At 38.1% G+C, this 12,174-nt stretch overlaps 1 protein-coding gene across 4 annotated transcripts in view; it reads right to left on the reverse strand.

Moving 5' to 3' along the window:
- Window positions 1–2,477: 2,477 nt before the first annotated feature.
- The window catches only part of LOC131669076 (glutamate receptor ionotropic, kainate 2-like), a 1,402,504-nt gene continuing 1,392,807 nt past the window's right edge, over window positions 2,478–12,174 (reverse strand). For all 4 annotated transcript variants that reach the window (XM_058943701.1, XM_058943682.1, XM_058943691.1 and 1 more), the window contains one exon: window positions 2,478–2,700. In XM_058943701.1, the coding sequence (XP_058799684.1) occupies window positions 2,488–2,700 (213 nt within the window). In that variant the 3' untranslated portion in view covers window positions 2,478–2,487. The remainder of the gene's footprint in view (window positions 2,701–12,174) is intronic.

Here is a 12,174-nt window from a genome sequence, read left to right on the forward strand (position 1 = left end):
TATTTCTGTATGATTTTTTGGCCATGGCCTTTGTATGAAAAGGCGAAGAAGTGAAAATATGCTTAACCAACTTGGGTCAATGTATTACATTCACGCTAGGAAAGCTGTTTACACCATTGAATTTAGTGCTTTCAAGCAATTGTGTGGGGATACAAACCTCGAAGAAGTGGCTGCAGGAGGACTTCCTGCTAACTATGGTAACAAGAAGACGAAGGGCTCTTAACCTCTCCAGCGTCCCACCTTCGCCTGCCTTCCTATCTTCATCTAAGAGACGATAGTGCAGGATAATACAGAAGCTGAAGACCCTTGAGAGAAAACGATATGTTCTACGAGGATCGTTTAAAAAGTTAGAGAGATGGATACTGGTGTGTCGAAGTTATTTTCATCTAATACCATATTTTTAAAGAGTACACACCAAATTTTGGCCAGATTGGTTTATCATTATTTTACTTTGTGTTTAACATTCGTTTGAATCAAAGAAATCGAATGCTTGTAAAAAATGGACGAAAAAGAATTTATGGTGATTAAATATTACTTTATTGAAGGCAAAACTCTTCAAGAGCCTAAACAGAAACTTGAACAGAAACATTATGGTGATTGTGCACCTTCGATAAGAATGGTTTATATTATAAGTTGTTGAAAAGTTTTGAAGTGGCCCTATAAGCACAAGAGACGCTGAATATTCTAAAAGCCTTGTTGAGATCACCACTTCAGTAATCATTCATATTGTTACGTCTTACGACGCATCCTTTTTATAAAATGCACATTTGCGAAATTCAAAGCTACTAAACTATTCGCACGTCAGCAAAAAGCTAACTAAACGCGAGGTAAATGACTCTCCGAAATTAAGCCTTACGACGCATCCTTTTTGTAACATATGCACATTCAAAACTGCTAAGCTATTCACACGACAGCAAAAAGCTGTCGAAACACACTCCGAAACTAAGTCACCAAAACGCAAGAATTTATAATCAGCGAAAACAAAATGTCACACAATATCGCAATACTGACCTGAAAAGAGCTATAAAAGATATAAAAAGCAATGAACAAATTACTCTCAGCAGTTGATCAGTAGTCCGTCAGTCAGTCAATAAGTACCTGTAAAACTCAACTCCGTACACATCGGTCCGACAATTGGTGATCATTTTACTTAATAAACTCGCGACTGTTACAAAGTAATATCGTGCAATTATTATTCAACAACCTATCCTATTCAATTCAACAAGCAGTTAGAGTCTGCTACATTTATTCAATTCAACAAGCAGTTAGAGCCTGCTACACTCATACAATCCAACAAGCAGTTAGAGCCTGCTACATTTTATCAACAATTAAAAGCTACGATTATCAAGGTAGTACAATTATCAGACATACATTTCCACATATATTTATTATAAGTGAGACATATCCAACCACTAGTCAACATATTGGAACGTCTCATTCATTAGCTATTCGTAGTTGATGCACGAGACGTAACAATATAATTCATGATATTGTGATGGCTGATAGAGGAGTGAAGGTGCGTGAGATTACTAGTACTGTAGTCTTTTCATTTGTATGTATTTCGAGGGTCAATTACCCTTAAACCCTATTAATACTATATGAACAGTTGCCCATCACTAATTTTGCTGATTTTCCATATGCTATGACGTTTAAAAGTAGGCTAGACAATGACACTGTTAATCTGTAGGAAAATAAATGTAAGGGCTGAAGACCTCCCTCATGAACTACTCCTAAAACACTATTACAGCAATATCTTCGGTTTATATCAATATTTTTCGACAACAAAAAATTTGAAAAATTCGTTATAAAAAAGTGAATATAACTATATAGGTTCTATCTCTATGGGTTGCAACCCCTACGATGTAAAGGGAAAGAACAACCTTTTTGATTGGATTTTTCGCGTAAAAAATTATGAAATTACCATAAAAATTAAAAAATAAATTTTCATCTAGAAAATGATAAAATAATATTGATCAACTTCGGAGTTTTTTCGTTATTTCATATTTCAAGGGTGAACCACCGCTAAACCCTACTATTGCTATATGAATAGTTGCCAATTACCAATTTCGCTGATTTTTCATTTGCTATGACGCTTAAACATTGATGGTATTGATGCTTACGTATAGCGAAAACTCGTATTTTTTGCATATTTAGTTTAGAATTACTCAAAAACCTGACGTTATGGATCAGTTCTAAGCCCGGATTAATTTCTACACCAAACATAATTTTGGAGATAATTTTTAGCTATTCTTTAACAAAATCAGGCAAGCCTGTGCAATCACTCTCGTTGTAAATCAAAGTAAAAATTTATATTATGTTATTACGATAGACAGATATCAAGGCAATATCGAATAAAAGCGTACGAAAATAATACATATGGAAGCAGAATGAATGGGCGTTGGAATAAGATATCAATAACAATGAAAAAGGAAACAAATTTTGAATTTAATTTATATTCTAGTTTTAATTAAGGCGCTCATTATTTGTTTACATATTTATTTGATTCATGTTGGTTGCATTTGTCACATTTATTATGCTTAAAGAACTTGCGTAAGAAGGATTCATTGAACTAGATTTACTAGAACCTCGATTTTTCGATGATAATGATTTGCTAGAACACTCAACTCTAACGGGTTTTGTAACTGCCCATATATTTATAATAAATTTTATCTCTTTGATGAAAGCGTCAAATAGAGTAACCTGCAACAAATAGAAAATATTAAATAGCATAGGAGAATACAGTATATTAATATTATTAAAATGTTGTAACTTCCGAACTTTTCTACGTACGGTGTGTTGAGTTATTTGAAAATTTATGAAATCAGCTTCAAAATGAGTTTGTACGATAAAGTTACTTTAAATTGAAGGCTGAGTTCAGAAATTGGATTTAAATGAAATTATTTTTTTTTAAAACTAGATGACGGAGAAAACCGCTTTATTTATGATTGCTCTTCCGTCCTCTGTCTCTCGTTGTATACACATGCTATCGTTGGATCATACGTATGTGTGCATGCATTGGTGTATCATTTATGCTCCGTCCGTTCGATATGAGGCACTAATTGTCGTAGCCGGAAAAAAGGAGCAACGCAGATTCGGCGATCTGTGAAGGTGAAGATGCATGCCGGAACAGAGATAAAGGTAGAGATGGAAGAAAGAGGAGAGAAAGAGAGTGGTTTACTACGGGACAAGTGAACATACATAAGTGTCGCGTTACATGCGTAACTGCAAGTAACCATAAGGAATCAAGCATAACGTACGTATGAGTGCGTATGAGTTTGGGATTTTGTTTTCATTTTTTACTTGGTGAGCTGGACCTCACGTCGGAGTGTTATCCACTACCATCAACACCTTTAAAAGCTTGACAACAACAACAACAGCAATAGCAATATCAGGAGTAGCGACAACTCTGACGGCTGCGTGACCTGAACCAATCTTTCCTTTGATTCATACGCGGTACATATCGCACAGTACCTGGCATGATATACCCTCAGCGTGGACATCTTTGTTCTATATTTTAATTAGCGCAGTACATCCATTTTCATTAGAAAAGCATTGGTTCACAACCACGCATCGAAAACGTTGATGAGATTCCGGCCACAGCGTGATAGGATTTCAGATCCCTCCAAGAAATGAGTCCACATGCAAGTGCATATTTTTAAGAGTGTCTAGGTCCTTCGTGTGCTCCACGTGAATGCACTTAAATCCTTCCATTGAACAATGTATGTTTATTTCTCGCTTAAGATCCTAAAATCACTGTTCAAGGAACGAACAAATTATATCCCACACAAGCGTTAATCAGTAGCTATTAGTTATCAATAATTTTACGCGCTTTATCTCTATTTTTTTGCGAATCAATAAGGTTAAAATAAAGCGAATTTCCGTTAGATCTTGTAATGATGCGCATTACCAGCGTTTTCTGGAAACAAATGTAGCTACTGCACTGAGGAAATCCACTGGCCCGCTACCGCTCGAGAAAAATTCTTATATATATATAAGCAAGGCATCCTTATCATGTTCTTTTGGAGAAAGTAATAACAGTTATATTTTCTCAAATCCATAATCAATTATTCAAACGGTAAAAATATACATAATACAGGTTTATCATATCACTTGTTCCGAAAAGATTTATTGTTACGACATATGCAATGTACCTACATGTATACTACGTTTTAAAAATCTTTATTATAAGAATAGCGAAATAAAACTCAATCACCGACCCATAGCCACATACACGGTGACCCGAACCCAACACATTTTAATCGCCGCAGCCGGATTACTCGGAACCTAAGCCAGATAAGGCAAAATGGTTCTAATAAAAGTTGTAGAGGGCAAAGGGGGCAACACAATAAGGTTAACGCTTTTGACCTTGAACTTGACCTTCAAGGTTATTTCAAGGTCAAAGTGTTTTTTTTAAATGGGAACCCGTATTTTTGACATCGGATTCGGAAAGAGCGGGAAATTTTACGTCCAAAATTGTATTTATAACATTTTTTTCATGAACTTGAGTAGGAAATTTCAAAGTCAAATGCTACAAAATCCTATGATTGATATTTGCAAGACTTTTCTCATGAATAGCAACCCCAATATTACAACGAGCTTGAAAATGTTGACCTTGAAAAGGTTTTTCTTACTTTTAGCGTTACCCAGAAACAACGACGTGGACGTAGTACGGTTTGTTTCCTTTCAGGTGCTTGTTTCACGTGAGTCCCCCAAATTTATTATTTTCTTAATTTATGCACAGGGATGATCGGACAAGGGTAAGATTAATTTTAATAACCCAAAAACTCAAATAATCCAATAACCCAATAAACTAACACCAATAACCCCAATAACCAAATAACCAAGTAATTTTTTTTTTTTAATACGAAACCCAATTTTTATTATGGATTCGGAAAGAGCGGGAAATTCTACGTTCAAGTAAGGTATTATGTGTGGGGTGCGGTCAACCCCCCTCCTATCCCACCGGCGCAAGGGCGAGGTAAATAATAATAATAATGATAATAATAGAAATAATAATAGTAATATATATTTCTTGCCAGGCTGGTCCAGTGAGTGGTTACAACACACTGGTCAAATGCTAGATTCCAACGTCCACGACTGTGCCCGGTGGAAACGTTGTCCGTCGCGTCAATGCTCTGAGCAGCAACGCTTTAACGGACACGGCCAAGATGAAGATATGGCTCACAAATGACGCAAAAGATAATGGTATTCTGCCGATGTGCCCAACCATTAATCACTTACAAATACCTACACTCACACATTACACAAACACTTACACACACACGCCTCTTGGCAAACCGGGATGAATGAATGCTCGGCAACCCTATAAATAGGGCTTACCGAAAGAGCGAATGTCGGGGACCCCTATAAACGGAGCCGCCCGAAAGCGAATGAAGGGGATACCTGTAATCGGTCTCTCCCCGTGAACGAAGCCCGGTTTTGCCACTATGGGCACTAACAATCACGCAGACTCTACAGGGGGGAACACTGAATACACAGGGAAGAGGAGGGGGGACCTCAGGGGCCGTGCGTTGTCCTAGCGCGGTTCGTGGAGTCGAGGGACCTTCAGTACAACGGAACAAATATAAATAGGCACAAAAAAAAACATTGATATACCTCAAGTGGTAACTCCTTCTCAGGAGGAATTCACCCCAGGTTCCGTTAGGGTGAAAGCCCCGGTGGCCACGGGCAGCGGCACGGATTTTGAGGACCGTACTTTGTGCTCGGGAATGGGGAGAACGACACGAAAAAACGATACGAACCTATTGAACTTACCGAGACGACAGAGGATGGACAGTGTGTCAAGCGGCGGCAGTGGGGTGAGCTACAGCGATTGAGTTGCCCATTACTATGAAATGTAGTTTCGTTCGAAAATATTAGGTATCTGAAAAATTCAGAATCTTCACGAATCCTTACTTGTGACCAATTACAGAATTCGAGTCTGCGGCGGAGATCATCTGGCATCAAAGCTTGAGTCAAAGTTATGTGATACGGATGAAATGTATGAAGCCGCAAAATTCTACCGGCTGTTGTTCTTAGGATTCCAGTACGTCTCTCAATTTCACGCAAAGAGATATGATGATCCAAATCAACCATTGCCAAAACAACATTGCATTTACGGTGCAATGTAAATGCTTCACTTGTATAAATATTGTTATGTTTATTATGTTGATATAACATCTTGTAATTTCTTTTACTTTATCATACACGCTTGGTAAATCTACGGTGATTTTTGACAAAAATAACGTAGACGTCGATGGTCTCAAGTATCCAAAAACATAAGGTTTAATGGAGTTACTGGTTGCAAAGCAACCTGATCAAAGTTGAATCACTTCCAATGATCTTAAGAGCTACAAAGAAATCTTGGAGATATCTAATATTCATAGGAAGAAAAGGAATCCAAACGAGGCTATAGGAGCGCACAATAGTAACAAATTCAATAACATAATTTGTCCGTTATTCGGTTTGACTAAAAAGAAATACAAAAGAAGGCGAGAGGCTGTTACAGATTGGTACGTCTTTGCCTATCTACAAGGTTGCGCAAAACAATCTTCTATGGATTACATATACTTGGATGACCCGAATGAGCTCGTTGATCGTCTTCGATTGTTAGTTACTGAGCGATCAGGTGGAAACATTAATCACATCAACGAAATTCATTCGATAATCGAAGAATTACGCAAGGGTGGATATATATATATATATATATATATATATATATATATATATATATATATATATATATATATATATATATTTTAATATTGTTTTCTTTTAAGATTTATATTGAGGGAAAGGGATAAAGTTCCTTAGATTGGATAAATCCGTCTAAGTTGATTATATCCCTCCTTATCTCAAAATCATTAGCACACTTTCTCCAATATTTACATATATTGTAAATTTATTTGGAGAGAAGATAAATCTTCTAGTGGCTAAAATTGGTATGGATTTACAGGTAATGTCTTTTTTGTATAATACTTCGTGTGCTGACATAAATCACAACAATTTATTGTTACAGCTACTTTTTTACGAAGTTTCTAAATATAAAAATTTTCCTGTAACATCTTTGTAATTTTTCTTTTTCCAATATAATCATAGGTATCATGTATTTCTTTGATTAATTCTGGAATTATTATTTCTGGTAATAATAATTTGTTGTTAATTTTATCTTTTTTATATACTAAATTGTTATTAACTATATATCTATGATCAAAATTTTCTTTATTTCTTAGATTTTGTATATAGTCATCTTTTTGTTGTAATAAATCCAAATTCTTGAAATTTTTCATTAAATCTCGAGAAGGATTTTTCATCAACATAGCTATTTGAATTTCATCGGTGTAGTCGTTGCTGTAGTCCGTTATATGTCTTAAGAGAAAATCAGCGGCTTTATTCTTATTACCTGGTAAATATTCGTACGTAATGTTTGTAGTCTTGAAGAAACAAGCACCACCTCACTAATCTTACATTCGTAAATTTACAAGTAGTTTAGAATTTCAACGCTTCATGATCTGTACGTATAATTATTTTTTCCGCACCTCTTAGATACGTTTCTAATTTTAAACTGACCAAGCTATAGCTAAAAGTTCTTTTTCAGTTGTAAAATAATTTAATTCTGCTCCTTTTAGAGTTCTAGATATAAATGTTATAACTTCTTCATCACCTTAGTTATTTATTTGTGACAAAGCAGCGGCTATAGTATGATAACTAGCATCAGTAGTTAATATGTAAGGCTTATTGGGATCAGGAAATTTTAAAGTAATAGTATCAATAAATATTAAATAATAAATATTAAAAACATTATTAAAAGCTGTTTCATGCTCAGGTAACCATTGATAGCCTTTGCTTTGTTGCAATAAATTTATTAAAAGTCTACATATTTCAGCATAATTTTTTGCAAATTTTGTATAAAAATTAACAAATCCAAGAAAGCTTTGTAAGCTTTTCAAATTTTTTGGAGCTTTATAATTTTGAATTATTTCTAATTTACTTTTTTAAGCTTTTATACCGTATGGAGTAATAATATGTCCTAAAAATTCAATTTCTTCTTGAACTAATTTAGACTTTGAAAATTTTAATGTATAATTATCTCTACGACAACATGTAAATTATGTTCGTAAATGATGTATATGTATATTGAATGTTTTAGAAATACATAGTATATCATCCACAAATGGTATAATAAATTGTTTTAAATCGCCAATTGACAAATTGAAAGCTCTTACTAATACTGCTGTACTAGTACATGTACCGAAAGATACTACATTAAATTCCTAGGTGGGCAAATCCACGGAATTCTTAACTTTAGATATCAAGACAATTTGGAAAAAAATTTAATCGCACACTCTTGTTATTTTGCACAAATGTTTATCTCATATATATATATGTTCATCGAGGAGTAATATTCCACGTTTGTGCAACATTTTTACCGAGGGCCGTCAAGGTCAGAAGGTTAAATATAAGTAATTCGAACAAAAATTAAATTTTATTAAATTAAATCATTCTTTATAATCTCTGATTGATAAATAACGTAAATAAACTCAGTGACAATAATAAATAACGCAAATAAGCACAACTATACATAACAAGAAGAATCGCAAACAAAATTATTTAAAAAATATAATATGTCGCGTAAAGAAAAAATTCATTTGTTTGTAATTTGAACTGCAAGTATTCAATTTATACTACTTTTCTGCACATCCAATTTTTGTTTTCTTTGGGAATGTATAACTTTGACTTTATCGTCGTTTTATTAATATATATCCATTTTATTTGATAGCAACGGTATAATAACAGGGGTTCTTGTGGCCCTCGTATTTTATGATCATAATTAATGGATTAATGGAATCACAGGCAACAGAAATCATATTAAAATATTTTTAAAGATGTGCTATACGATAATGGAATTTTTTATGGTTGCACGAATTTTCTTATCTACTTAAAATTCATCTTGTCACGCGTATATCATGCGCACATATTCGTGTCACGGCTAGATCTCTTCGTTTTAGTATCAGGAATAAGTAATACGTTCAAATAGTTGGTTATATTGAGGCCCGCGATCACAAAAGAACAAAATACTTCTCATTAATTTCCCCTCGAGTTAGATTCACCAGATCATCATTTGTTATGCCTGCGTCTATTTCATTACAAGTTAGATCAATGAGTGATGGTATGTTATCACCAAATTCCGAGACAGTATCATACTGAATAGTTAAGCTTTGACATGTACTTTTATCTATAAATGTATCGTGCAACGGTAGTCAATTCAATTAATCAAACCGTTCGCGATTCTGCTTCTCGCGCGTTAGTTCTAACAGCTAAGAGAGAGAGAGGGGGCGCGCGATCTTTTGAATAAGCAGGTACGCCTCAGCTGTTTACGTGAGTTTACCGCCGATTTGTGTTTTTCACTTTGATTCGCAAAAATAATTAGATTTCTGAACAAATACGTGCGTGGGTGCAACGATAGTATTGCAGCAGCAAGCAGCGGTGCAGAAGCAGCAGATTTGCAGCATATAAAGGCGAATTGAGACAGTGCAGCTGATTAATCGAGGTGCAGCAGCAGTTGATAATTTTGCAACAACATGTTACGTCCTGAGACGTAAATATTTCTTCATTTTGATTTCATCAGCAATTGATTGAAAACGAAATAATGTATAAACGACGAACGGCATTTTTACGAAATACAAACTGAGCGAAATTAAAAGATAAGTAGTCCGAAAATTTGGGGCGCCCGACATTTTGATTACTCAACATATTAATACGGGCTGAAGAGTCAATATAAAAACAGAGACTCGACTTTTCGGCAGCGGATTCGCGACGCGCGACTACTCAATAGCATTAAAATTTGTTAAAGTTCTTACGAGCTGATTCGCGAATCGCGACGGCCGAATAACGTACAATTTACCTATTGTTATTTTTTTGAGAAATCATTTCTGTCTTTGAATAAATACATAATTACTTGAATCGAGTGTTAGTGCATCATTTCCGACCGACCTCACATATACTTCATCGAGATAGAACTAAGTAGCCAATTTAACTCGAAATAATAACCCAGGTAAGTTCCTGTCACTATAATAATTTCTAATATGCAAGAGTGGTCAGCCTCCGTGCGCCATGGGCTGGTCTCTGCTAATTTTTCTGGGTTCTTTCTCAGTAAAGAAAGCCGGCGCTGACTTTCACAGGCCGAAGTTCGCGCTGGTTGGGGAAGGTTGATACAAAGAAATGGACACTCTAATTCAATGATATTACATATGGCGATCTCATTTATTGACGCCTTTTCACAAATATCGCTACAAGATTAACTTCGCCGCGGCGAGCGCGCTCGCTCAGCCTTTCCGCGACCAGAGTTCGCGGGATCACGTGAGCGAGATCGCTCAGCGTGCGCGATAAAATCGAAATACGCAAATGTCCGTAATCGAACGAGAGCTGGCGCGAGAGAGACAAACAGGCTTTTGACCCACCGGATGCCGACGGTCCGTCGACAGAGAGGCGACGCCGGCGAAAGCGTAGGCCCGCTGGAAACGGCGCCCTGGCGACGACCGAGACTGCTGCAGGAGAGGCCGCAACACGGCCTTTGCCCCGGGGACGGCGAATGGTCGCTGCTTGTCCGAGCTCGGCTTGGAACTCCTGGCTCTCCCGGCAAGTGGCAGTCGCACTCCTGGCAGTAGTTCCTTCTCTGGCCGAAAATGTCGTCTCGTCCAGTCTCTCCTTAGGCGGCCCTAATTACTCGAGAGCTCGCGCCTAACTGCCCTTCTTCTCTCTTAATTTCTCTCTCGCTCTTCTCGCTCTCACTCGCACTCACGGCGACACCTCGCCGATCGTCGCGCTCCTCTCTCCAGATCCTGCAACGACACAAGTATGTAGTCGCTATACAGTGTACACTTGGTCGCTGCGTTCACGCGAGGAGAGTGCCGCACACAGGGCCAGCGAGCATCGCTATAGCCCTGTCACAGCCCCCCGCTAAGCCGCGGAAGCCGCAGGCACCCGTGGGTTACCCAACGCAAACCTCCTCGCTCGAACACAGGACCAGCGAGAAAACGACTTAAAACTATATTACAAAATCAAAATCATAAAAACTTCAATAATTCAGATCGCCAAAACCTTCAAAATCAATAAAAATAAAATAAATAAACTAACAGAAATAAACATACCATACACAGACAAAATAGAAAATAAAATAAAATAAATCAAAACAACATAAAACCCTTTTAAAGTGAACAGATTTGGTACCTCAGCCTTCTCATGCTTTATCTGGGGCTGCGCCCTTGCCAATGGGCCTGGCAGTGAGTTCACATGCCTGGCGTTGGATCCTGGTCACTTCTTCCCGTTGTTCTGGCGTTAAACGTGCTAACTCTAACAATATTGCTGCTACCGGGTCGCGGCTCACACCTTCCCCCGCTACAATCTGTCGCTGCGAATGCATTACTTCGAGCTGACTCTGGTCTGCGATTTGAGGCTGTGACCGCGATCTCGCTACCTCGGCCTCCGCAGCTCTCGCCTGCTGGTTTTCCCTACGACGACGAACCTTCACCCCCGCTCTTGGTGCTGGGATGCGTGTCTCATCGGGGAACACGCGATACCTATCCCTTCCACTACCCACGTTATACGGTTTAGCTGGTCTATCAGCAGCTTGATGCGATAACGTCACATCAGCCCCGCTTTCACCTAACTGACGCGTCGATTCCGATTCGTCAGCCTCAGACAAAACAGCCATCCGAGCATCCACGCTTCCCGCCTCAACATCCATAGCTACCGGTGCCTCCCGCGTCGCAAGTACCGAATTTAGCGAACTCGCCATGATCGGTGGCTCTGCGGCAGGTAGAGCATGCTGCGTTTCTCGCTGCTGCTCCTCTCACACCTCCCCAAGTTCGACCTGAACCGTTCTATTGTCTTGTGCTATCAGAGCAGCACCTGCAAACGACGGCTCGTAGTCATTGAAGTTCGGCGTTTTCCGGTTCTTACGGCGTCTTCTCGACGTTCCATATCTAGCCGCGTCTTCCTCTTCTCGAAGTTCCCTTAGGTATTCCGGTGGAACTCCATCCGTACTCGCGCGCCACGTCGCGCTTACCGGCGGCCATCTACGAGTTCGCGGACGCTCCGATGCAGCTGATGGATCCGGTGCGCTAAAGCGCAAAGGACGCTCCGGCAGCAGATCCTCCGGCCTAATTAATTCAT

The sequence above is a fragment of the Phymastichus coffea genome, unplaced genomic scaffold, assembly GCF_024137745.1.
Source record: "Phymastichus coffea isolate CEN01 unplaced genomic scaffold, Cenicafe_Pcof_1.1 PCOF00007, whole genome shotgun sequence".
In the NCBI taxonomy this organism is placed as follows: Eukaryota; Metazoa; Arthropoda; class Insecta; order Hymenoptera; family Eulophidae; genus Phymastichus; species Phymastichus coffea.